This window comes from Anguilla anguilla, chromosome 18 (genome assembly GCF_013347855.1).
Source record: "Anguilla anguilla isolate fAngAng1 chromosome 18, fAngAng1.pri, whole genome shotgun sequence".
Classification (NCBI taxonomy): Eukaryota; Metazoa; Chordata; class Actinopteri; order Anguilliformes; family Anguillidae; genus Anguilla; species Anguilla anguilla.
The window spans coordinates 19,844,536-19,871,273 of NC_049218.1; the positions used below are offsets into that span (position 1 = coordinate 19,844,536).

The following is a 26,738-nucleotide window of genomic DNA, read 5'->3' on the forward strand; positions in this document are numbered from 1 at the left end:
TAATGCTGGAAGGACAAGGCAATGGTTGACCTTTGACATTGGGGCAAAGTTACTCTACTGAATATATGAGAGAGAGAGAGAGAGAAAGAGGAAGAGGGAGAGCAGGAGTTATTGTGCTGTGTTCAGGAACGTTCAGACCACCAGGAGACCTTTCAGAAACTACTCATCGGTCGCAAACTGCTTTCATTTAGTTTGTTTAACAAGCAAGCTAACTGTCCAGATAATTTGCAAACTCTTGGAATTCTGTGCCATTTGACTACTTACAGAATCGGAATCTTTTCAATCAATATATCCATGAATGTGGACAAGAGTGAAGAGAGCAGGCCTACATATATTCACAGTTATAAATACTAAGATGGATATTGGCCAATTAGCACAATTTTGCAATGTAAAAATGGTATGCTGCCATTAACATAAATAGCCTAATTAATGAGAATTATAAATACCATTTGGTACTACTGATTATCCAGCTACTTATCTACTTTATTGTTAATCAAGGAAAATAAAAAACGGATCACCAAGGGCAATAATGCGATTAAGTTCACACTTCTCCCCCCTTATTTTCAGCTCGCCATCTGCCACCTGTTTTTAATATGTATATGAACTCAAAACGTGGATTTCACATCAAACTTTAGCCCAGATACGGTTGTGAGAATTTATAAGAGGCACAACTGTCCAGCATGGTATAACCTAGTGCGCATGTAGGCTATCTGTGACACGTGCAATGATTCTCCTAACATGTTTACACCTTGCTCGCATTTCCCAAATAAAATGTGAATAGTTTGTAAATATTTCAACGTAATTTGTGTTTACTTGCATTAAATAACAGCTCAGAAAATTTTCAGACATATTGCCATGCGACATGAAATACCTAGTGAAATATGGAATTGCTGTGCAATTTTGTAGGCTACATTCATAAGTCTTAAGTCAATATAGCCTGTGTATTACACGTATGAAATTAACACTTTAAATCAACCGGGATGTTTAATTGCATACACAACACAGTGAATGTTTTGGGTATTAAATAAATGTTTTTTTAAATGTTTTCTTACTGTTGCTGGATTTCAAGTCTCGATGAATAATTGGAACAACCGCTTCTTCGTGGAGGTAATGCATACCCTTCGCGATCTGGACAGCCCAGTTCACAAGAATGTGTGGAGGTATCCTCCTACCCGTCAAAGCCCGATTCAACGTCCCTCCTCTGGCATATTCCATAACCAAGCACAGGTTAGGCTCCTCTAGGCAGACCCCTTCAAGTTTTATTATATTTGGGTGTTGTAGCATGGAGAAAAGTTTAGCCTCTTGTTTAACGCTGTTTGCGGTGGCCGTGATATCTTCGTCCGGATCCTGCCGAGCTGCCTTCACTGCTACTTCTTGGTCCTTCCAAGTCCCTCTGTAAACTTTTCCAAAACCACCTACACCGATAATCTCCTCCAACACCAGTTCGTTGAAGATTATTTGAACGGGAGAACTTGGTCCACTCTCTTGCACCCCTGCCGCGCCGCCGGCGGGAAGTCTATGGTAAATGGCTGGCTGGTAGGTAACGTAATTGGAAGGGAAAATGCCAACGCGGTGGTTAATTTTCCCCGTCCACCATCCTTCGTCCCCCGAGATGGCAGCATCTTTAGACAACACTTCCACCACGTCCCCACGCCGCAGGCTAAGCTCGTCTTCCCCGCTCGCTTCATAGTCATAGACTGCGGTCCATAACGCACGGGAGCACAAGGGAGCGGAGTGAGCCCAGGCCCGGGCGGTGGGGGACTCTGTCCAGGCATGGTCACCGCTACTGCTCGGCTGCCCTTCACCGTTTGGGAAACCGGCCTGTGAAATATCCATGTCTCGGTCCCTGCAGCCGCACCATAAGGTGCTGAGTAGTGGGTGCAAAAACTGGCGTGAAAATGTCCAAAAAAGTTGTGATCACGCTTGCAAGTATACGATCACAGGATATAAAAAGGTTAGGCAGCTATCAACCTATTCCAGGATGATCTGTACGAACCGTTCTGAGAGACTATATCTTCAACGCAGCTCCGATTTGGCAACAGGTCGCTGCTCTGATTAAATTTCGAAGCATTCCAAAGTCCTGTTCTCGCGGCTACGCGTTACTTTCTAACCACGTAGCCAGTTTGGGGTTAGGCAGCGTTTCTTCGCGATTCCTAATTTCTGCCACCAAGTTTAAAAGTAACTTTTTAAAACGTAAATCAACGTGAAACGAAGTAACATCATAAATGTAATCCTTGCACAACGCCTCTCACGTCTCGGAACTAATAAAATATCCAAATAACGTGAACATATCTTCGAGCACAGTGTGAGCCACTGAATGAGCTATACAGTTGCTGATAAAAGTGTAACTAGACACCTGAAAATTACGACTAGGTTACGTACACCCAAAATGAAAAAAGAAACTACTCAAACACCCTGTAAGTAGTGGAATGCACTATATCCCCGACTCCACTCTTCCGAATGTATATATTTATTTGTTTAAAAAAACACTTGCCACTCATTTACACACTTTTAACGATTTCTAAACCCTCACCCCCTCCGTTTCCACTGCATGCACACTGACACTTCCACACTTGTGGCACAAGGTTCCGATAAATCTCTTAACTAGAATTTTTCCAAAACACTTTCGGTCTGAATGTATCTTTTTCGATCCGAGATCATCTTTACGCTCCATATGTTTCAGGATCCAGTGGAAGATCCAAAAAGCCCCGTACAACTCTGCTCAAAACAATCCATACGGCGCCGCCATGGCTCCCGGACTCCTCCGACCCGTCTGACCCGAGAGAAGTAGAAAGTATTACCCGCGGATTGGCGGCTCCGGTGCACGTGACGTGTGTGTCCCTGGAAGAAAACAACGGGAGGAGCTACCTTTGAAAGTTGATAAGTTTGCGCATTGGTGACAAAGTGCTACACACACAGTCACAGACACAGCTCTATTACAAAGTTCAGAAAAGCTATTGCCAGGCGACTTTACCTTAATTACAAGCCTTGAAAGATAATGAACAGTAACTATTTAATCACATTTCTGAACTATTTGTCAATGTTTTAACATTTAACTTTGAACTATCACTTTGAAAGTGCATTCCCCAATATGTATTGATGAATGAACAATTGAATCTGTTTACAAACTGAATTCATATGTCACTGCTTGTAATTGTGAATTTTTAAAACCACATAGACTGTCCCCACTGTAAAATTTTCAATGTTAAAACAACTCTTACAGAGTACATCTGGTCAAAAAATCACAAGTAGCCTACAAGCTGTGAACTCTGAATTCAGTTTGTAAACACAGATTCAAATTGTCAAATGTAAACTTTTTTCATATTCAGAATTTAAATTTAGATTTAACCCAGGGTTGCTATTCAGATGAACAATCCTTGTATTCAAGTTTATATTCAACATTTTTTTATTGAAATGCAGGTGAAAATTCTGGCACTATATCATCCTGGATGGGTGGCTGAAAAAATAGATCTAAATTTGGAGCACCACAGATATTATAATGTTTTTTTTTTTTTTTTTTTTTGACATATGGAAATTTAAAGTTATGTTATCCTTGAATCTCACAACTTTGTCTGCAATATAGCCCTATTTGTGCAATCTCATATGGGATCTATTTTTGCGAGTAAATTACATTCTCAATATGGTGAGAATGTATTGTAATGGCTTTTTAATTGTACTCTTTTTATTTCAGTAGGGGGCGACAGAGGATCGTTGGGATCTGCTATAGACTTAAAAACCTCCCGTGCTTTAAGTCTAAAGCAGAAATACATAAGGTTAAGTTCGCGCTCCGTGTACTGTCCATGTGTAATTACTGTATTACACTATATCCGAAATTTACTTACGCCGGATAAGTCATTTATTCCGTCGCATGTGTGGACATGCAGGGTGTAGCCTGCATCTCACGAAATTCACAAAATTACTTTACTGCTTGCTCGTAAAGTTATTTAATGATGCGTTGTGTTCCATCAACGTTTTCTGTTTTGGAGACAACATTAACCAAAACGAATTAATTTTTATTCCATAAAACTCTGCTTAATTAAATAACGGAATACTTTGAAAAAACGCCCTGGATTTCAAAGAAACCATTAAATGAGTGTTTTGGTAATTATTGAAAAACGCATTCATACGTCTGAAATGAGTCGTAGGCATAAAGCAACAAATGTGGAGATGAAAACAATGCTTCCCCAATGTGTTTTCAACATAAGCAACACCGAGAGCCCAATATGTGGTAATATTAAAATATGGTTTGCAATGACAGCCAGTATTTCTAATAGTCGACCGCGGTTACAAGTAGGCTATGAAAATGCTTACGTGAAGGCAGAATCAGAATCAGAATCAGAATCAGAATCGTATTTTATTGCCAAGTACATTTGCACATACGAGGAATTTGTTTTGGTCAACACACCGAGGCAGCCATCTGCGGCGCCAACTTAAAGGCAACTTAAAGGCAGATGGATTTCACAGCAACTCATATGTAACACTGATTCCTCGCCACTGTCATATGCTTTTTATTTTTGTGCCGCCTACTTCTATTCCATTATCATTCGAGGTTTATTTGTTATTTGTTATGGTATTGAAATGTTATAGGTTGGCTGTAGCCTAACATATGTTTGTTCCGAGTCATGATTAGGCCATGCACACAGACCTATGTGACAGAATGACTCATGCACAGTATATTCACTGAGCATGATGTGTCCTGTTTCCTTCGTTTAAAATAATTAATTGATTGGTTTTCATGAACTAGGTTCTCTCTAATTCCGCTTTAGGTGTTTAGTTCCCCGTCTCCCAGAAAACCTTATATATGTTTCCTGTTTGCGATCATTCATCTTCATTTTTAATCTATACAACTGAAACGTATAGATCACAGAACGCATATGCGCAGAGCAGGCTGTATTTTATTGTACGCGGACTTCGTCACCCCACCTTATTGGTCCAACCCATGGAAGTCACATCACCGAATGCAGATGCGCGGCTATTGTGTTTGTCTCGGGCTGCATCATATATCTGGTGTAGCTGCGTAGCCGCAGAACTACGCAACCCATCTGACGGTATACGGAGAGGGGTGTAGCACGGAGAGGGAAAATGCGTCAAGACGTGAGACCTGGTTTTAGGATTAAGGGGTTGCTGGGTGAAATATATAAATAAACAATATAACCGCGGAGCTTCAACATGGCAGCGCCCTGAATATCATATTCGGATTATAGCATACATTGTTATTTCTAGCGTCCATTCTGTTTGGCGAGATGGGCTCTCAGGTGGTCCAAACTCTGCGACAGGGGGTATGGGCATCTCTGACCGGAGGCTGGTACCATGACCCGGACCAGAACAAATTTAATAACTCCTGCCACCTCTACCTATGGATGTTTCTGCTTATGTTACCACTGTCACTACATTTGGTGAGTATGAAATAGGCCCGAGACATAAGACAAAAGCCAATGTAAATGAATTTTACAAGAATAGCTATTTTTTGATGGTATCCAATTTTCAAAATTCCTCTGCGCATAACCCTGAGCAATCAGACGTCAGTTAAAATCGACTACTATGTAATGCTAAGAAATTGAATTGTGGCCCTTACGTACCATATTTGTAAGGTAGGCCAGTGGGGACATGCCTTTTCTTAAATCGTCCAGGTCCGCTTTTATCTGTATTAGTAATTACTGCTATCGTCGCATTTTTTGTCTGCATACTGTAAAGTGATGATAGAACGCATGGCAGCTAGGTGACAAAGCAGACTATTGTACACTCCCAGTTTCACCGCTGAAAGGATAATGCGTGTACTATGGTTACTATATAGTACACTTAGTATACTATGGTATACTAAGGTTAAAAAATTAGCTTATATGCAGAGATGTGAATAAATCCCTGTGGTGCGCATGGATGCTTACAAATGTATGATAGGCTACAGTGTGTAACAGCCATTTGCTTGTATCGGCAGGGCATGCTTTTATCGGAAGGATATAACCTGCTACGCGAATCCTTGTCAATGGGAAATGATGCCGTTTGCCAGGTTGTGTTGTAGCGAAGGTCATTGGTTGCCTGATTAAAGCTATTTCCATCGGGTGATATTGATGAGCTGTATTTAGTTGTTATTTAACTAAACGAGTGCGTCTTATTTATTTCTCCGGAATTGCCTGTTCTACAATTGGACAGGGAATGTAACCCGTGTGATCAAGAATCGACTTTTAAAGAATATAATCCAATTTATTCATCAGTAGAGATCTATTAGAACATGCTTCATAGGACCATATGATGCAAAAACGATTAACTATAAACGAATTAGTCTAATATGTAAATTTTACAACTTCTAGAACGCATGTGTATCTGATATACAGTGTTTGTTTTAGAATAAAATGCTGTAGTCTCCCTTTTAGTCTAAAAACAGTCTTTTGTGCGTCTAATAAGTTTGAACATTTTTATAAAAGCATGCTATACTTACAGAAGAAATGTTATCCTTACGGAAGGTATTGACACTGTACCAACCAATGTTCAAGAAGATAAGCAAACATTCAGGATGTAGTTGAATTTAGATGAATTCTCTTTAGCCTATACTGGATTTTAAACATAACTATTGTAAAGTAATTTCCCTAGTTACACAGGCTTACTGTAAATACAAATGTACATGTCAAAAAATAAAATTCTAGGTTCTTAACATATTGATTACATCTTGGGATCAACACACACACGCACACAACCATCTTTTTATCAGACAACGTGGAAATATTTATCTTGTTACCATAGTTCATCCAGGGGTAATACTGTATTGTTAAGGATATTGATTGGATAATACTCCAGGTGCTTCATAGCCAATTTTCAGTTTTATTGTTGATCAGTATTATATTTGATACCCTCCTACTACCCTATAACATGTGCTGCTGAGACAAGTACTGTCTTCATTTATAATTATGCAAGCATTCAGCCACTGTAGTGTTGCATTCTCAAGCATCTTTTTGTTTTGTATGACTTATTTTTGTGTTCTCAGAACTTTAACTATTGTGTTATTCTTGCATTAGTTTAAAGGGAGAGCATGAGTTGGACATTTAATCCAATGTTTTAAGAGAGGAATCACTGGGAATTCTGTATGACATCACATAAACTTAAATTCTAACCCCTTAATGATCTGAGGGAGTCTTGTAATCTCTCACTGGTGTATTGTCTTCAAGTCTTTGGAAAATGCATGTAGTTGGTAGACTTCCTTGCTTGTCATTACTAATTGGATGGACCATGATGCAGTCCAGGACTTCTAGAATGGGATGCAAATGCTCATAGAATTCTGCTGCTGAATTTGTAGCAAAAGCATGCCACCTCTTACATTTACGTGACAGTGTGGTTAGGCTAGGTGTGAATTTTGCTGCAATGAAGCCTGCAATTTTAATGTCCAATCATCAATCAATGCATTCAGTGTGTCTAATTGTATTTTTGGGTGAGTGTGTATTGTGAATTACTTGTTTCCTGAATGGCATCTACATGTACACTATATGACCAAGTATCTGGAGACCCCTTGATCTAGGGCTGTTTTTCGTGGTTTGCGCTAGGCCCCTTAGTTCCAGTGACGGTAAATCTTAATGCTACAGCATACAACCATACTCTAGAAAATCCTGTGCTTCCCCAACAGTTTAGGAAATTCTTTTCCTGTTTCAGCATGACAATGGTCCATATAGAAATGGTTTTGCCAAGAATGGTGTGGAAGGACTAGTCTGGCCTGCCCTGATCTCAACTCCACCCAATACCTTTGGGATCAATTGGAAAGCCAACTGCAAGCCAGGCCTAATCACCCAATCAGTGCCTGACCTCACTAATGCTCTGACGGAATGGAAGCAAATCCCTGCAGCAATGCTCTAACATTGAGTATAAGGCCTTCCCAGAAGAGTGAAGATTGTTATAGGAGCAAAGGGTGGGCCAACTCCATATTAAAGCCCATAATTTTGGATGAGATGTTGGATGTCAGGTGTCCATTTTTTTCTGGCTATATAGTGTATTATTTATCTCCATAATATTGTGTACTACAATCATGGAGCTGGGGTTAAGAGCTATTTATAGCATTCAGCGATTTCCCCTGATCCCCGACAGTACACAATGTAACATAGTTAAGGCATGGAAAAGTAAGTATATTACATAAAACATCCATTTTTTATTTTTTGAGAAGACAACAGGAATTGATGTTTATACAGGTTCTTTATATATTTCAATAAAAAAGAGAGCAAAATTAACTTCAGTATTTCCCCAGAGAACTGAATGAAAAGGGACACTGTCAGCTTTTAGTAGCATGTCTATACAGTGTATACTCCAGAATGCTATTTCTCAAAAACACCGTATGCAGAATTTTTGTCTTTAAATAGCAAATGTCTTGCTTGTTTTTGGTGACAATCAAATATGTCTGCTATTTTTGTTTTTGCAACGGTAAGCTCAGACTTCAGTCAGATGCACTTTTTGTACATTGGAAGGGCAAATGTAATTATAGCAAGTTTGAAGTTTGTCCTGATTCAGTCAAACCAGTCTTATTCTCATAAGGACTAAAACATCAAGGAAACAGGAAAAGTGTGGCCTGAATACTGTGGTGCCCAGCCTGAAGGTGGGACTTTTTATGCGGCAAGTGAGCTGCTTATAGGTGTGTGTGTGTGTGTACTCTATTTGCAGGTGAGTATTGTATTTACAGGTGCTTGTTATATTTGCAGGTATATGTTATATTTACAGGTGTGTTATAATTACAGATTTATGTAATATTTACGGGATCATGTTATATTTTACGGTGTTTTACATTTACAGGTGTGTGCTATATTTTGAGGTGTGTTATATTTACAGGTGTTATATTTACAGGTTTATGTTATATTTACTGGTGTGTTATATTTACAGGTTTATGTTATATTTACAGGTGTGTGCTATATTTGCAGGTGTGTTGTATTTACAGGTTTATGTTATATTTACAGGTGTGTGTTATATTTACAGGTTTATGTTATATTTACAGGGGTGTGTGTGTTTGTGTTTCTTCCAAGGCTTTGCCTCCCACCACGGTGGCACTTAGTATCTACTGCAGTGCCGTGACCATCTTCTTCATCCTAATTAAGATGGTGAATTATCGCCTTCACGTGATGTTTGACCAGGGCGAGATTGTGGCCCAGAGCAGCATGTCTGATGTCAGCAAGGCAGGAGAGAAAAAGAGCGATGCCTCAGACCCATGTCTTCCGGCCAGTATCAGGTACGGCATCAGGAATGCATCGACTGGCAGACTTTCCACGGATCATGGAATCGCATTCGGTTTTTTCCCCATCATTCTCAGAAGGAGTCATAGTATGAATTGAGTCCTGATTCGGTTTTTTCCCCATCATTCTCAGAAGGAGTCATAGTATGAGTTGAGTCCTGATTCGGTTTTTTCCCATCATTCTCAGAAAGACTCATAGTATGAAGTGAGTCTTGACTCACCTCTGAGGGGCAGGCATTGTATCCCATGTGTTTCATAGCAGCTACTGTGTATTCTGTTGGTGGTCTTTACAAATTATGTGAATTAGAATGACTGCTGTAGCAGTGTGAGTAAGTGATTCCTTTTGACAGTTAGTGTTTTCTGTTACATCATCAATTTTTAAAATCAATTTCTGTCATTTTATATTACTGTCTATAATGTGGAAACTGTGACATTATTCTGGGCACACATGGAGCTGCAGGTTTTGACCAGTGAACATTTTTGAGGTGAAAAGTCAGTGAAAATTTGGTGAAATGCTGTCAAGGCATTCAGGTGAAAACCCGGCTACATTTTGAAAAGTGAAAGTTTTCCAGCCGAATAGGACATAGCCAGGCTATATATTGCGGTTATCCTAGTCCGTTAAAATGTCTCTCAAGCAAGACTTCCACCTCTCTAGACACCTAGATTTCGGCTTTTGCTCACTGGGTGGTTTTGTGTGTGGTTCTGATTTCATAAACAGGAAAAGCAGCACAGCCCCTGACAGCGTTGCCATGACGATGTTGACCCGAAACAGACCCAGTCCGGTAATCCAGGTCACAGTGAAGCAGACAGAGACAGACACAGGGTTAATAGGAGTGGTCAGTGTATACTTATCTATGTTTTATTTCTTAATATATTTGTTTTATTTATTATTTATTTTGTGCCAACAACTATGGTCAAAATATTTTGGGTTTATAGAAAGTGGACACAGTTTTAATGTATTTACCCATGATGCAATTTCCCATTTCACCTCTCCGACTTACTCAGAAATAATTTGTTTGTGATAAAAGCCAAACAACCTTAATGGCTTTTTAGACATTTTTGTGTTTCTGTGCTAACAATGGCAAAAATTATTTTCATTTTCAATAGTTTGCTAGGAAATGAGGAAAAGGACAATTTGTACAGGCTGTTTTGAATTGATTGATCTTCCCACAATCCTATTATTGGGTTGATGTGGTTGCATTTTAGGCACTACTGAATATTTAATGACAGTTGTGATGTTTCTTCCATTCAAGCTTAATACGCTCTTTTAAAATGCTCTTTTTCCTCACACAGGAGTGTATGAAGTCTGATGACACAAAAAACAATGAAGGTACTTGTACATTTGTACAAAACACATTTATTTTACATTTTTTGCAGGAATTGTTATCTTGAGTATGTATTATTGAGATGTTCCCTTCACTGAAAACCTGCAGTTTGTATGTTACCATGTCTCTGACCTAGGCTAAATGACCCAGTTTTGAATGTCATTTCATCCTAATTTGGTGAAATAATGTTCTTCAGTGAGAGAATGGATGCGCAGATGATAAGTGGTCATGTTAATCCAGGATTCTGCTATTTTATGGAGAAAAAAAATACAGGAGAAAAATACACTGCGTTCTATAATAGTTTCTATCAGAACGGAAGTGAATTATTGTAAAACACAGATTCTGAAATGTCCTGCGTTCCAGAGACGTGGCATTCCACCAACTGGCATGATCACTGAAGATGTTTACATATGTTTGTTTATTAATAATGCTTACGTGAACAGGAACACGAATGCTTTGTGCCATATTCTGGAAAGCATTTATAGTCCAGTTTAGTTTTGCCTTAAATCTGAAAGAGTTATTGAAATCCTTTTAGGCCATCTGTCAGTTAGTATTGACAATTCATATATGCATTTACATATTCACTGAGGCAGGAGTTTTTGAATGGCACAGTTTACCACAACGTTTTTTCTTCCACCTGAAGCACTACATTAGCGCACCTGGCTGACTCATGGAAGATGATCATTGTGCGTCTCTTGTGTTTTGGCAGCCTTGAGCGGCACCCCCTATCAGGAAAAGCCAAGAGAGAATAATTATGTGGCTGAAGACAGACCAGCTGTAGAGGATCCATCAGCTCACCCTGTGAGCGAGGGGCAGGAAGAGAAGCCGCAGTCCAGCAGGGACACGGCGGACGAGGGCCTGCCTCCCTCCAAAGAGAGCGACGAGGAGACCAGTCAGGAGGTGGAGAAGCTGAGGCAAGACCCTAACAACAACTCCCTGGAGGCCAGCCAGGAGCACGAGGACACCGCCTCGCCCCTGCAGGAGGGCCAGCCGGAGGAGACGTACTGCTCGGACGAAATCGCGGTGGTCCTGGTGGACACATCCGGCCCCTCGACCCACCTGGACGAGAGCGACACTGTGAAGATCATTATCACCATGAGCTGTGACGCGCAGACGGCCGCCGAGCTGGAGGAGTCCGTGAAGCTGAGCATCCTGGGTTCTGCTCAGATGGGTCTGGAGAGACAGGCTGGGGCCGCCGGGGAGTGCCTCATCAAAATTCCTGTCATCACCTTCGACTCCCCTGAAGACGATGCGGCAAGCGAAGACGACCCCAAACCCGACGCCGCTGAAACCTGTTTTCCACAGCTGCCCATGCCGGATGCCCGTCTCTCCAAAGAGCAGGTGAGCTCCGACTCGGCCACCCAGGACTGCCGAGATGTCGAGTCCAACGATCCGGAGTTTGAGCACCCGAGCCCGCAGCTGACCAACGACAACAGCTCCTCGGGGATTGATGTCCGTTCGCACCCGGACGAGACCGACCTGCCGGAGCTGAACATGGACCCCGAGGGGTTTCTGCAGATCCCCTCTGCACCGGGGAAGTACGGCCCGGGGTCGAGGACCCACGTGAGGGGCCTGAGCATGGACAGCGGCACAGACGCCGTCCTCAGCGCCGACAGGGCTAAGGACAAGCTGCGTACCCTCACCTCCTCTAAGTCGGACTTGGAAGCGAAGGAGGGCCAGATTCCCAACGAGTCGAACTTCCTGGAGTTTGTTTCTCTGCTGGAGTCCATCAGCAGCACCAGGGCCAGCACGGGGAACCCTCCTGATGAGCTGACAGAGGACGGACAGAAAGCGTCCCATGAAGGTGAGTTATGTCATGGGACCTGTGAGAACTGGATGAAACTGAAAACTGCACACAACAGAAGGTCATTCATGGCAGAAGGACTGGTCCCATGAAGATGAGCCATATGTTCTGTCATGTGACCAGTCATTCTGCCATGAATGACCTTCTGTTGTGTGCAGTTTTCAGTTTCATCCAGTTCTCAGAGTAATGGTGGCTTTGTTCCTCAGTAGATTTGTTCAGAATGCATCCTCCCTTATGCAGTTTACTGGTTCAATGTGTGACACAAATAATTTCCCATAAAGCCAATTTTTGTTGGGCATGAGATATTTCTGGCATCTCCTCATCTTCCAGAAGATATCCCTGCAGGTATGAGGGAGGAGGAGGTGGAGAAAGAGAGGCAGCAGGAGTGCATGAAAGCTCCCTCTAGCCTGGCCGTGACAGGCGCAGCCAATGCAGCGTCAGACAAACCCATCCCCATCGTGTCTCCAGACAGGTAACCTTTTACAGGTAGCTTGTCAGCATGAAGGCAGTATTGAGCAATGGTTTACTGCTGTGTCCCGTGGCCATGAAAGAGCACCTTAAATTAAATGCTACTGCTACTGCCTCCAAGTCAGCCCCCTCATTTCCTCCTCAGTCCTCAGACAGACAAGGACAGGGACCCGGATTACGACTCCCTGCCTTCCCAGACATCCCAGTCAGAAAGCTCCATGCTCCAGGTCATATGCAGGCCGGAGGCCACTTCCAAAGAGGAGGCATACACCTTCCATACAGTCCACAGTGAGTGGGAACACCTGCACTTACCTGTGTACACTTTCCATACAGTTCACAGTGAGTGGGAATACCTGTACCTACCTGTGTACACTTTCCATACAGTCCACAATGAGTGGGAATACCTGTACCTACCTGTGTACTGCTTTTATATAGTCCACAGTGATTGTAAACCACTGCACTAAGCTGTACCTTCAACAAAAGGTGGTGAATGATCACTTCCATGTAAAATATGCCTTCAGATATCCATTTGAATTGACGGACACCTTAAATAACATGCTCTAAAACGTGGTAACAGGTATGCTGTAACGATTTTTCTCCTGACATTGAAACTATTCAGTATTCACTGTAATATAAAGTAAAGGGTCAAGCACTAAATGGCACAATGATGAGAAATGGATCCTGTACCTGGGAAGTGGACCTCCTGGTGTCCACGCCCAGGTGGGGGGCTTTTATCGCCAAACTGAGGCACTTAATTTACCCTGAAACTGAACAAATGAGCAGTAGTCAAGTGAACTGAAATAACTATGCCTGTAATTCATTAGATAATGAAAGTATGAAGTGTGTGGTTTCTCTTATCAGTGGTCATAATTAAGTGTCTTGCAGTCATCATTTCCTGGGTATATAAAAGACTATAGAATTACAGCAATTTCCAAACCATTTACAGCACTAGGTTTCAGAAATTCAGTGTGGTGTGAATGTAATACCTTTTATTATTTTTTCCTTTGCAGGAGACAGACCTCGCAAGCTGTACGCCGAGAGAGCTTTAAATTTGCCCCTTGGAGCAGAGCTGATTACAGGCAATATGTGGTCAGAAACCTTTTATTACTCATTACAGTTCTGCACATTTGGTTGTACAAAAAATGTTGTAGGAGTAAACGGAATATTTTCATATATGGATGGACCTGGCCTGGCAGATATGTATTTAACAACAATAACAAACCATTAATGTCCTCTGGTGTGTATATAGCATTGATATTTGGGCTACACAACAAAACAGGAAGTGCATATAATGCAATATTGGTAATAAGTATGTATTTATACAATGGCTTTTATAAATACTCAATTCTGATTGGTTGACAGCTGTGCATCATGTTTGTATGTAGACACGGTAATGTGGGTACTTTGCCTCATTACAATTTTAAATCACTATGCAAAAACTTTCAAATTGTGGGCTTAGAAATTCCAAATATAGATTTATGGGATACTCTGTTTAAATGTGGGAAATATGCTTGTTAACATGTCAAAATGTATTTTATTTTATATATGATGCACCATATCAAACAGTTTATAATATGTAACCTGTGTATTTGTCTTATTTTTAAATTGTATTTTGTAATTTTTTATTCAAAAAAGAAATCACAGTTCTGTGAGTATATGTAGCTCAGCTTATTTATCTTTTATTTTATATTCATCACCATGGTAACCCATGTCCTTCATGTGCCCAGTGACCTTCTGTCTACGTCGTCCAACTCTGAGTGCCAAGATGGGCTGGTAGGGGGGCATTCAGACTGCCCCTTCCAGCGGCGAATAATCCCTACACACAGGCTCCGCCCACGGAGAACGCATCCCGAAGTCTTCCAGGTAAGCTCGGTCCTGGGTCTTGAAGGGTTAGAGGTGTGGCCTCCTTTTACCTGGCAGGCCACAGGTGAGATTCACCTAAACTGTAACACTTATCTCCACTGTATCTTCAGGAGGAGGACTCAATAGAGGAATCCTCTGAAACGTCTACGCAAGAAAAGCCTTCCAGAAAATTTTACTACAAATTGATGGTTTTTCCTGGGAAGTGGGTGAACATCTTATATGATCGGCTCACTCTGCTGGCATTATTAGACAGGTAAGAATTCCCCTGTTCATGCACTGCTACAGGTAAACCTCCCCTATAGGTAACATCTCCCCCGCACTACTACAGGTAACATCTCCCCTACATCCCTACAGGTAACAGCTCCCCTGCTTTGATTCCCCAGCTGCAGCGGACCCCGCTTTATAAGAGTTATTGAATTAACTCTCTGATATTTTAATGCAGAAATCAGGAAGTGGTGGAGAACATGGTGGCTGTGATTCTGGCATTCCTGGTTGCCTTCCTTGGATTCATGCTGTTGAATCATGGATGCTTCAAAGACATTTGGGTGTTCCAGTTCTGTCTGGTCATTGCGAGCTGCCACTACTCCTTGTTAAAGGTAAATATTACTTTATTCGGTTTTGCTATGTACTATTTGTTTTAAAGTAGCGTTATCTGGCCTTGCCAGCTTGACTGTTTAAGGTAGCTCTCAATTATCTAACTGCTCTCTAATTGTCTGTATTTAAACAATTATGAACTGCGCAATTTTGCCCTGAATGATTGATTGCTCTTTATTTGCCCTTTTATTAATTCAGAAACATATCTATGCTGTGGTAAAATGATATGGTGAAATATGAAAGTGATACTTTGGTAATATCTGTCCCACCAACCTCTAATTAAATATTCTTTTCAGCCAATGAAATAAAGACGGGAAAGGCACTCCAATGTCAAAGCTATTATAGTTTTGCTTTTTATTATGAAAAAGGTTTTATTAGTGAATGTTTTTTATTTGTGTTGCAGAGCGTTCAGCCCGATGCCGCCTCACCAACTCATGTGAGTGTGTCCATTGAGCACATCTTTTAGGCATGTTCAACCATTTTGTTAACTGTTGTTTGGCTGACCTGATGACACATCTGCATTATGGCTGATTTTTCAGGGGCACAATCAAATGGTGGCCTACAGCCGGGCGGCGTATTTCTGCATATTCTGTTGCCTTATCTGGGTGCTGGAACTGATACTGAAGAGACAAGATCTCCCCGTGTCAACTGTATACGGAATAACTATAGTGCTGTCAGATGCCCTTAAGTTCACAAGAGATATTTTAGTGGGTGAGTATATTTGATTATTTACAGTTGCAGTTAGGCTATGTTTGTTTGTTTTTTTTTAGGTTGACAAGCTTAAAATTCTGTGTTTGTGTATATGCATTAAAATGCAAGTTTTTCTTCTCTGCAGGCTTTACATATTGTTTCCCAATTACATTTCTTGTGGGCCTACTCCCCCAAATCAACACCTTTGTGATTTACCTGCTGGAGCAGATCGACGTGCATTTCTTTGGTGGGACAGGTAGGTGTGCCTTGGCCCCGCTCCAGTGAAGCTCTGGTGGTGGAAGAAAATGCACTGAGTTTCACTGCAGGTTTTTATTCCTTTGGGCAGCTGCCACTGGGCTGAGCTCGGCCATCTATAGCATCACACGGAGTCTGCTGGCGCTGTCCATCCTGTACGGATTCTGCTTCGGTGCTCTCAAAGTAGGTTTGATCTAAAGGCCACTTCAGATCAGAAAGTGTGTTCTGAACCTTCTCAGGAGAAACCTTGTTTTAGTGTGACCAACCAAGTCTTAGACTGTCTAAAATGGGATTTCAACTGAGGCGTTACACAGCTGTCCTTGATGTCTGTGGAATTTATCACTACACTTGCGATTGGTTGATTGGTGGTGTGTGATCCTGCAGGAGCCGTGGGACGAGCAGCACATCCCGGCCCTGTTCTCCGGTTTCTGCGGGCTCCTGGTGGTCCTGTCCTACCACCTGAGCCGGCAGAGCAGTGACCCTACTGTACTGATGTGAGCGATCCGCCTCCCTGCGCCCCCAGTGCTGTTTTTGGGGTCCCAGTACCGGGCCTCAGGGTCAGCGTCCTCATGCGTTTCTGTGTGTTTGTTGTCCTCAAGGTCCCTGATAAAGTCCAAACTGATGCCCATTCTGGGAGACGGTTTCAAGGCTGAAAACGACTTGGAGGAGGCGGGTGATCCCCTCCCGGAGAAGCTGAGGAATTCAGTGGTAATGTAGCACACCGGACACTTCCATCTGCTTACTTTATGAATGATCGCTCCCTCTAATATGATATCATGATATGACAAATATAAATGTAAATGAATTGAAATAATGCATTGTGTTTTCTATTATACATTTCCTTTATTTTGTAAATTACAAATATTTTAGTGTATACAGCTAGAACTTATGATGCTGACAGAAGCAATTTAGTTGGATGCACAAAGTAGGATGAATGTATTATTTTTGTATTATTGTAATAAATGATTCATGTTTTTTCTGCAATTATTCTACTCTACTAGTCTACTTGCTTTCTCTCATAAAACGTGAGATTGTGAGTCAGCCACCAGCTTAATGAAAGACTGTATAACTCCATATGTCGGTATTAATGGTTGTAAGTGCGGCTGTTCTGTCCCATCGCAGAAGGAGATTCTGCACTCGGACCTGGTGGTGTGCACGCTAGCCTCAGTGCTAACCTTCGCTGTGACCGCCAGCACTGTGTTCCTGTCCCTGAAGGTGACTCCTCGCCCTACTGCTTCCTGCTCATTTTATCATTAATCAGTCATTATTAATGCAGAACCCACACACTGCAGCTATGTAGACTACTACTGTGTTATGTAAGCTGCAGACTGTTTTACTTGTGAGCAGTGTAGTGTAGTGTAGTGTAGTGTAGTGTAGTGTAATGTAGTGTTGCATAGATAACATGAGAGATGCACTGATAAATACACAACAAATATATTTGATATTGCTTATTTAAAAAGGTAACAATAGCATATACTTGGTAATGGTAGCTTTGTATGCTAAAGGTTTAATTAACATCGTATTCCAGAACCATCACTGTATATACACATTAGCATATTAGCAGTCTGTATTTAACAGTGTACACATTAGGTTTGAGTGTAAGATAAAGTGTGAGATCCCCAGACGGATTCCTGTGGTAATCTGTGCTCTTTCCCTCCATGTCATACAGCCCTTTGTCACCATAGTGCTGTACGCTCTGGCTGCTACAGTAGGCTTCATCACACACTACCTGATACCTCAGTTACGCAAGCACCACCCCTGGCTCTGGATTTCACAACCTGTGCTAAAGAGCAAGGAGTACTCCCAGTTTGAGCCCAGAGGTGAGTCTCTAAAACCCTAAACCAGATGTACTCAAAAATGGCCCTCAAGGTCAGTAGCAGTACTACTGGTTTTCTCTTATGCCTGATAGTTCCATAGCTCAATAATGTCACTGATTGGCCAGAGACGCTCACCTGGTGCGTCAGGTTTAAACCAGTCCCTTGGAAAGGAATGAAAATCAGCATCACTATGATTTGAGTATCCCTGACTTAAACCCCAACCTCTAAACCACTAAAGCCGAACCCCTATTTTTTGAGAGTGTTTACTTATTAAATTAGAAATAGGAATAATTGTATTGCTTTATTAGGTATACTGTACGACAGGCAGAATGTTGTAAGATAGTCTTCTCTTTGTTGTCGTGTTTCAGATGATGCCCACTTGATGTGGTTTGAGCGTCTCTATGTGTGCCTGCTGTGTTTTGAGAAGTATGTGGTGTACCCGGCCATTGTCCTCAGTGCTCTTACCAACGACGGCTTCTCCCTGAGTCACCGCAAGAAGCTGGGCATCCAGTGAGTACTGCTTATATTCTCCACAAAAGATACAGTGCATAAAAGCTGCAGGAACCCCACGCATCCTCTGTTTAAAAATAGAGTAAGCTCAATAGGGGTTTTCAGTGCAGTACTTCTGCTGTACCGTTGAATTTCATTGAATCCGGTGGCTTTTTACCTCCCTGTCAGTTCAGTATTCCAGCCAATCCCAGGTTATTTGCATGTTGGTTGAGTGGATGCAGTAAGTGGGACATCTGCCTCCCTGCTACACTGGGGAAATGCAGGGCATTTCTGCACTGATAGCAGTGAGCAATACTCTGTTGACCAATCAGAAATGAGTATGTAAACAAGGAGTGATATGATGTACCAATGGGCTGCGTAAATTATCTGCTAATACTCTCTGCCCTCCATTGCCTCCTGGTATTTAAGTGCATGTAGCTTAGCAGCAGAGATGTAGCACTGTAGGCTATTGCTGTATGTAGCATAGCAGCAGGATACTGTACTGTACCTGTGCTCCTGCCCTGTGCGCTTTACTCCTGCCCTGTGTCCCGTATTCCTGCCCTGTGCCCCATATCCCTTCCCTGTGCTCCTACCCTGTGCTCTGTGTTCCTACCCTGTGCCCCGTATTCCTGCCCTGTGCTCCTGCCCTGTGCCTTCTACTCCTCCCCTGTGCCCTGTATTCCTTCCCTGTGTTCCTGCCCTGTGCTCCTACCCTGTGCCCTGTGTTCCTGCCCTGTGCCCCGTATTCCTGCCTCATGCCCTGTGTTTCTGCCCTGTACTCCTGCCTTGTACCCTGTGCCCCTGCCCTGTGCCCTGTGATCCTGCCCTTTGCCCTGTATTCCTTACCTGTGCTCCTGCCCTGTGCCCTGTGCTCCGTGTTCCTGCCTCATGCCCTGTGTTTCTGCCCTGTACCCTGTGCTCCTACCCTGTGTTCCTGCCCTGTGCCCTGTGCCCCTGCCCTGTGCCAGGCCAGTCTGAGTTTCTCAGGTGTCTGTGTCTCGCTCCAGCTGTGATGTCTTGTTGATGACAGTTGCTGGGATGAAGCTTCTCCGCAGCTCCTTCTGCAATCCCAGCTTCCAGTTTGTCACGCTCATCTTCACCGTCGTTTTCTTCGAGTTTGACTGCAGCAAGGCCTCCGAGACCTTCCTGCTGGACTTCTTCCTCATGTCTATCGTCTTCCATAAGGTCAGTGCCATTCCCCATTCCTCCGCCTGTCTCACGGCAACACAGGAAAAACAACCGTCCCTCGCTGCTTCTTCAACAGACTCCACTCACTGGACAGTTACCATTCAGATATGGTTTTCAAATTATATTATATTATATTATATTATTACAGGAATAACAGGAGTAACTTTGAATAGCAACAGAAATGGTACTGTAAGTGCTTAAAAGTAAATTTCAGAAATGTAGCTGATGTTGCTGTCTGCCTGTCTGTCCCCAGCTGTGGGATCTTCTGTACAAGCTGAACTTTATCATGGTGTACATCGCCCCCTGGCAGATTTCCTGGGGCAGTGCGTTTCACGCCTTTGCTCAGCCCTTCGCTGTACCTCGTATCCTTTCTCCGTCACAGAAAAACCCGGGTTCAGATGGACACATCTCTGGGAATCTGGTAGATTTGATCAAACATTTAGGGAATTTAAATTATGTGTTTTGGTTGAAATACAGCGTGTAGAACACCAGACAACAAAGGCATTTGTGTCTGCAGTGGCTTTTTACGCACAGGCACACACACTCACACACACAGACACACACACTCACACACAGAACACAAAGAGTTTGAGGTGGGCGGAGACTCTGATTTCCTTCACATGCAACGCAGACTCTGCCATGTTGCTTCTGCAGACCTTTGTCACCACCCTGTTCTACACCCCTCTCAGCCCCTTCCTGGGCAGCGCCATCTTTATCACCTCCTACCCCCGGCCTGTCAAATTCTGGGAGAGGAATTACAAGTAAGTGACGCCCTCTGGCTGCTTTGGTGAGCCATGCACCCCTTCCTAAGGAGAGCATAATGTCTTCATCCATAAAATCCTGCAGGATTGGTTCTGTGAAGGCAGCAGGTCCATTGCTGTATGACTGAGCAGTGTATTTCCAAGGTCTTTTACTAATAGCTTTGTCATGCAATGTTCTTTTTTTGCATTCTGTTGCAATTTTTGCCTTTGCTTTGAATAAAGAATTAAGTGGCTCCAGTGAACACCCCTGTGAAAATAGTACAGTCCAGATGATGTGGGTTCAGTTCCTCCTTTCCAAGGCTGTAGAGTGGACCTGGCTGAGTGGCTGAGTTATTGCAGACTGAAAAAAGGCACTTCAGCCGTGAATAATGCATAAAGATCCATGTTTACACTGCAATCGTGCAAACAGAGATTCAGCTGAAAATAAACCAGCAAGCAGAGACAGGCGCTAGTATGATAGTTCTGGTAGCTTGACGTGTTATTAACTGTCATTGTGCTCAATGCTATTATAATGTACTCTTGCTGGAAATGTTAATTGTATGTCAAAATTATAATAATTTTTTGTGCTTGTCCAGCACCAGGCGCATTGACAACTCCAACAGCAGGCTCGTGTCTCAGATTGACAAGGATACAGGTAACAGCTCATTTTAAACATTGTGTTGGAATGCCATTCTAAGATGAACAGGTTTTAAGACCCACCTTTTCAGACTGTATGTTGGTTCCCCTCCCATCTCCACTCATATCACTCTTGACTTTTGTACTGATTCAGGTTATATAATGATTTTAGGTTATATTTATATAGTTTATAATGTTAATTATTTGGGCTTGTTATAGATGTAATATGTATGTATTTAGAATTTGTACATTGGTTGTTGGTTAGCATAGTTATCTAGCATTAGCGATTTTGTGACATTCCATATATTATTATTCACTGGTCTAGGAATGTTGTTAGCCTGGTCTGACACCATTAGTCATATTAATTAGGGGAATGCACTTCCCCTGTGCTGTACGCCTGTTAAGAGCATTCAAATTCAAAATCAATTCAATTCTTATTACTGTTTGTTTATGTTCAAAATTATTCTAAAATAATTACTTTAATTAATTTTTCATTCATACTGTTACATTTGTGTTAAACATCGTCTTGAAGACTTCTAGGGGCTCTATGGACCCCAATGCCATCACTGATTTGAGCTCTTCAGCTTATTTTAGCCTGCGTTGTTTAGCACTGATAGAGTACTTGATGTCCTTCTCGCGATTGATGCCAAAAATGGAGACATCATTGACACGCATGTAGCCACTACTACCCACAAACGATTAGACACCATATACCACTCTGCCCTACAATTATTTACAAGTGATAAACATGGCACATATCATTGTCTTCCTTATGAAAAGGTTGGCTGTCCCTTGTGTTTAGTTAGTGTTGCATTGACGGAGAAAGAAAAGACTTAACCATGTTGGCCATTATGACCCAACACCCTGAGCCAGCTAGATGGAGATGGACTTCCCCTCTGTGGTCTGGCTCCTGAAAATGTTTCTACCATTTACCCCCGAGAGTTTCTCTTTGCTACTGTCAGCCTAGGCTTGCTTTTGTGAGGGTTTTACACTGGGGTACACTGTGTATGACATTATGACAACGGTCATCAAAGTCCAGTGCATAAATACATGCTGATTTGATGACAGACGGATAAGTTTGTATCATATGCCCGTCCCCAGGGTGTGATGACAACAACCTGAACTCCATCTTCTATGAGTACCTGACGCGCTCGCTCCAGCACTCTCTGTGCGGGGACCTGCTCCTGGGCCGCTGGGGCAACTACAGCTCCGGGGACTGCTTCATCCTGGCCTCCGACTACCTCAACGCCTTCGTGCACCTCATCGAGATCGGGAACGGCCTCGTCACCTTCCAGCTCCGGGGCCTGGAGTTCAGAGGTACCGGGGGTTAGGGGCTGGGGTTTGGCGATTCTGATGGAATTGTGATAATAGGTCGTAGCTCAAAAGCAGCACCTGGTACAATTCAGACCCAGTCAATATGAAGAGGAAAACATAGGTGCTCAGCAGCCTGAGGAAGGTATCACAGTTCTGCATGCTCCAGCTCTCTGTGTTTATTCTGGATAGTCATTTCTGAAGTCACCTGAGTAAGGATCCCTTCCTCATCCTATTTCAGTCAGAGTTTTCAGTTCAGCTGTACAAAGCGGTGTGTACTCAATGTGAGCTTCACACATCGGTTCCCTTTGGCATAAATATATTTTGCAGATACACAGAATTTCTCTTGGTTGATAAATTATCTCTCCTCAATTACTCCACATACATCCAGGATTAATGTTTCCTTCTGGTGACCTGCTGAACAGGCTAGTGAATCGGGCCCTGGGCGTTTCTCTTTATCGAGGCACGTACTGCCAGCAGAGGGAGGTGGAGGCCATCACGGAGGGGGTGGAGGAGGACGACGCCTGCTGCTGCTGCGAGCCGGGCCACCTGCCCCACGTCCTGTCCTGCAATGCGGCCTTCAACCTGCGCTGGCTGGCCTGGGAGGTCACCACCACCAAGTACCTGCTGGAGGGCTACAGCATCAGCGAGAACAACGCCGCCACCATGCTGCAGGTGTACGACCTGCGCAAGCTCCTCGTTACCTTCTACCTGAAGGTACTGAGCCGTCCTGTCAGCTTCACCGTGTGTGAAGCGCCTGTGTGAGCTTGACCCATGATAACAACCTGTGACTGACATGATGTGCTTTGGAGGAGAGCACAGGGTGGACTGACCTTGCCAGTGAGCTCTGAATAAATATGGCCGCACATTACAAATTGAGTATTAAAATAATTTTTTTGTCCGCACAGTAAATCCAACCTCGTGACAGATAACACACAGATTTCATTATTTATTCAAACAAAAATGTGAAAAACTTGTTTGTGTTGGACGCTCACCTGCAGTCTTTGTTCCTGTCACTTTCCCTTCAGAGCGTCATGTACTACCTGATCCACTCGCCCAAACTCTCCGTGTGGCTCAAAGAGTCCTCCATTCAGGAGGCGCTGCAGTCCTACAGCAAGTGGCACTACATTGAGCGGGACCCGGCCGTGTTCAGCGTCAAGATCGACGAGGACTACGTGCACTGCCTGCAGGGGGTCACCAGGGCCAGCTTCTGCAGCGTGTACCTGGAGTGGATCCAGTACTGCGCCAGCAAACAGGACGAGGTGGGATGGGATCATCCAAGATGGCGGCTACGGCCTCGCTGACCATCTCTCCATTAACAGTACTCACTTGTAGTAGTACATTAGCAAGATGCTACTGGTAAACCGCTGGTTTAATGTACAAGCAGTATGTTTTGTATTAGCTAAATATATATTTAAATTAATTTCATCGTGATTTACCTCTTAGGCTGTCTATTCTGTGCTGATATCAACTTAATTATGTATCAGTATAATGACATTTGTCACAGAAATGTTTTGAATATGTGTTTGTATTCTGCAGAGGATCATACAAATTTGTACAGTGATCCAAAGCCATCCCTAATCCGACAAAAGTATATTGCCATACTGTATATTGAAAAATACCATAATATATTAATAATATGTCTGAATATATTGAGCCAGTCCAAATATATTTTGCGATATATGCCAATATGTTGTTGTTTGCATTAGTGATACAGTCTGTTGATTCTACCCACTGAGTCCAAAACAGAAATATATTTCGCAGAAGAATTTTTAAAATTATTTACTACCAATACAAATGAAAATATGTTGTTCTTTTCAAGTATCCATTTCTCATTTCACAAATGAGTCAATGTTATGTCTTAATAAAATTAATATAGTTAAATGCTGAAAATATTACCAGACCAGCCATCCATTGTCACAGTACTGTAAATGACATATCAAAAATGGCGGCATATTAGATGCCCATATACAGGAAATATATATTTGCTGTGTAAGAGGTTGCTTTTGTGGAGTAACTGTGAAGGTTATTTGGGCCTAAAGAGACTGTGTGATGTCCCCAGCCCCTGGACAGCGATGAGGACTCCCCCTTGGTCACTCTCTGCTTTGCGCTGTCGGTTCTTGGCAGAAGATCCTTGGGGACAGCTTCTCACAACATGTCGAACAGGTCAGCACGCTGAACCGCCACTGTTCAATGTGAGCTCTCAGTATTGTCATAGATGTTATAAGCAAATGTGTATGATTTGAAAATGGCCACCACGGACGTGGGTTGAGATACTGAATGCAGGATGAAACAGTAATGGGATGTAAGAGAACTGTGTTACCCTAAAAATGTATCATGGAGATAAGGACTCATAACATACATACATACATGACATGATATAACATTAATGATTTTAAAACACAACTGTGGTCTCCTCAACCTGTGGGGAAATGTCTACCACAGAATCTCACAATGCTAACACACTATTGTCATTTTTTCTGTTTGCCTGCTGTGGAACACTTGGAGCTGCTCTGTGTATGAGCCACTTTGTTCATTATTGTTAGCTGGTCATTACTTTAACATTTCCAAAAGAAGCATCATCGCTGAAATAACATCTGTATTCAGAATCTCTTTGGGCAGTCATCAGGATCAATGGTAGCACATCAAACCATTCTGATTTCACATGGAAGATACAATATCACAGTGTTCATTCAGAACATGAACATGGCTCAGGCCCATCTAGTAACTAACTGCCGATATTATGAGAGATGCTGGCTCTACTGAACTTCACTGTCAGTCTGAGGATTTAGTATTCCATGTGCCATATACTCATGAGAACTGTACACAGACTTTTTTTGAAGTGTCACATTTACAGGCATATTTTTCTAATTGATCTTTTTCGATTAAATAAGACTCTGCCGTGGTCTTAAATCACATATTAATAAGGTGAGTTTCCAGTGTGGATGGGATTTTTCTGTGCTATTTTGCTTGATCACAGCTGGAATAGTAAGTCACGTTTATATTAGGAGGAAGTTTCCAAACTTTACCACAAGGTGGAGACAGTGGACGACAATATAAAGGATTGGAGAGAGCGCCTCCTAGTGTCTTTGAAAGGCATTTGGCTCTCCCAACATTTCTGCGATGATATTTCAGTGCCATGATATAGACTGCTACAGCACATCACACAAACCTAGACTGAGCGCAGCCTCTCTCCAGCAGCTTGGAGTCCTTCCTGTACGGCTTTAATGCACTGTTCAAAGGGGACTTCCGCATTGCCACCAAGGACGAGTGGGTGTTCGCTGACGTGGATCTGCTTCAGAAGGTGCTGGCCCCAGGTGTGAGGATGAGCCTGAAACTGCACCAGGTACTGTGGCTGGTTCACCTTTTCTGCAAGGTTACATTTCTCCTTCACACACTTTGTGTCACCAGAAAGCCTTGATGGGATAAAAATGTCTTTTTCAAGAGAGGCCTGGTCCTGATGTCAGCAGTAGGCCTACATACATAGTTAATAAAGCTATAAACCTTGAAGCAACACAACAGTACATAACAATACAAAGAACAGTGAGTGGGGAAATGATTTAGAAACTCAGTAGAACATGGCATCTTAACCTCTATAGCAATCCAGTTCCTGTCACGCAGTGCTCTGTACAAAAATGTAAAAATGGCCAGGGATAGAATGGTATCTGGATTGAGCTGATTCTGTAAAGACCCTTTTTCCATAAGGTTAAATTCTCCTTCACACACACAGCATTCAATAGTAGCAGTAGCGGCAGAGGTAAATCACATTATATATATTAATAGCTTCTGACTGTGTAGCTGAAGTAGCTGAACTTAGAAGATGCTCTAATACAGAGGGATTTATGCTACTTACAGTCTGAATTCATTTATACAGCTGGATGTTGACTGAAGAAATTCAGGTTAAGTATCTTGCTGAGGAGTAGAATGTCAGTGCCTCTACTTGGCATACATACAACCATACAACAAAACATACAACCTTGGTTTAAATAGCCCAGTTCCCTAACAATTATGATAAGCTGCCGTGTCTAACAAATCCTGCAAATGGGTCATTGTGCCGGCTGATTGGCTGATGGCCCTTATGTCGCCGGTCAGGATCACTTCACCTGTCTGGAGGAGACAGAGGAGCCTGCTGTTCTGTATGAGGCCATCAGCAACTACCAGACCAGCCTGGTGATCTGCCACGAGGGCGACCCCGCCTGGCGAAAAGCGGTACTGTCCAGCCAGGACACGCTGCTCACCTTGCGCCACATGGTGGACGACGGCTCGGACGAGTACAAGATCATAATGCTCTACAAGCGGCACCTCAGCTTCAAGGTCATCAAGGTAAGCTGGGCAGGGTTTCTGTGTGTGTATGAGTGTGTC

The 26,738-nt window shown here is 42.7% G+C and overlaps 2 protein-coding genes across 6 annotated transcripts in view; one reads left to right on the forward strand and one right to left on the reverse strand.

Moving 5' to 3' along the window:
• The window catches only part of map3k21 (mitogen-activated protein kinase kinase kinase 21), a 25,907-nt gene extending 20,859 nt beyond the window's left edge, over positions 1 to 5,048 (reverse strand). For both annotated transcript variants that reach the window (XM_035400090.1, XM_035400088.1), the window contains exons 1-2: positions 4,924 to 5,048; positions 1,053 to 2,841 (exon numbers count right to left, since the gene is read on the reverse strand). In XM_035400090.1, coding sequence (XP_035255981.1) covers positions 1,053 to 1,836 — 784 coding nt within the window. In that variant the 5' untranslated portion in view covers positions 1,837 to 2,841; positions 4,924 to 5,048. The remainder of the gene's footprint in view (positions 1 to 1,052; positions 2,842 to 4,923) is intronic.
• The window catches only part of pcnx2 (pecanex 2), a 24,913-nt gene continuing 3,111 nt past the window's right edge, over positions 4,937 to 26,738 (forward strand). The window contains exons 1-30 of one of the 4 annotated variants that reach the window (XM_035400084.1): positions 4,937 to 5,396; positions 8,991 to 9,193; positions 9,915 to 10,032; positions 10,490 to 10,526; positions 11,231 to 12,325; positions 12,656 to 12,797; positions 12,939 to 13,081; positions 13,804 to 13,882; positions 14,521 to 14,656; positions 14,767 to 14,909; positions 15,099 to 15,252; positions 15,654 to 15,686; positions 15,790 to 15,961; positions 16,086 to 16,196; positions 16,287 to 16,378; positions 16,580 to 16,689; positions 16,795 to 16,903; positions 17,318 to 17,410; positions 17,865 to 18,015; positions 18,381 to 18,522; positions 19,509 to 19,686; positions 19,943 to 20,051; positions 20,321 to 20,450; positions 21,026 to 21,084; positions 22,167 to 22,382; positions 22,840 to 23,093; positions 23,405 to 23,638; positions 24,439 to 24,542; positions 25,575 to 25,722; positions 26,469 to 26,699. In XM_035400084.1, coding sequence (XP_035255975.1) covers positions 5,244 to 5,396; positions 8,991 to 9,193; positions 9,915 to 10,032; positions 10,490 to 10,526; positions 11,231 to 12,325; positions 12,656 to 12,797; positions 12,939 to 13,081; positions 13,804 to 13,882; positions 14,521 to 14,656; positions 14,767 to 14,909; positions 15,099 to 15,252; positions 15,654 to 15,686; positions 15,790 to 15,961; positions 16,086 to 16,196; positions 16,287 to 16,378; positions 16,580 to 16,689; positions 16,795 to 16,903; positions 17,318 to 17,410; positions 17,865 to 18,015; positions 18,381 to 18,522; positions 19,509 to 19,686; positions 19,943 to 20,051; positions 20,321 to 20,450; positions 21,026 to 21,084; positions 22,167 to 22,382; positions 22,840 to 23,093; positions 23,405 to 23,638; positions 24,439 to 24,542; positions 25,575 to 25,722; positions 26,469 to 26,699 — 5,079 coding nt within the window. In that variant the 5' untranslated portion in view covers positions 4,937 to 5,243. The remainder of the gene's footprint in view (positions 5,397 to 8,990; positions 9,194 to 9,914; positions 10,033 to 10,489; positions 10,527 to 11,230; positions 12,326 to 12,655; positions 12,798 to 12,938; positions 13,082 to 13,803; positions 13,883 to 14,520; positions 14,657 to 14,766; positions 14,910 to 15,098; positions 15,253 to 15,653; positions 15,687 to 15,789; positions 15,962 to 16,085; positions 16,197 to 16,286; positions 16,379 to 16,579; positions 16,690 to 16,794; positions 16,904 to 17,317; positions 17,411 to 17,864; positions 18,016 to 18,380; positions 18,523 to 19,508; positions 19,687 to 19,942; positions 20,052 to 20,320; positions 20,451 to 21,025; positions 21,085 to 22,166; positions 22,383 to 22,839; positions 23,094 to 23,404; positions 23,639 to 24,438; positions 24,543 to 25,574; positions 25,723 to 26,468; positions 26,700 to 26,738) is intronic. The other 3 variants (XM_035400085.1, XM_035400086.1, XM_035400087.1) reach the window with 3 other exon arrangements.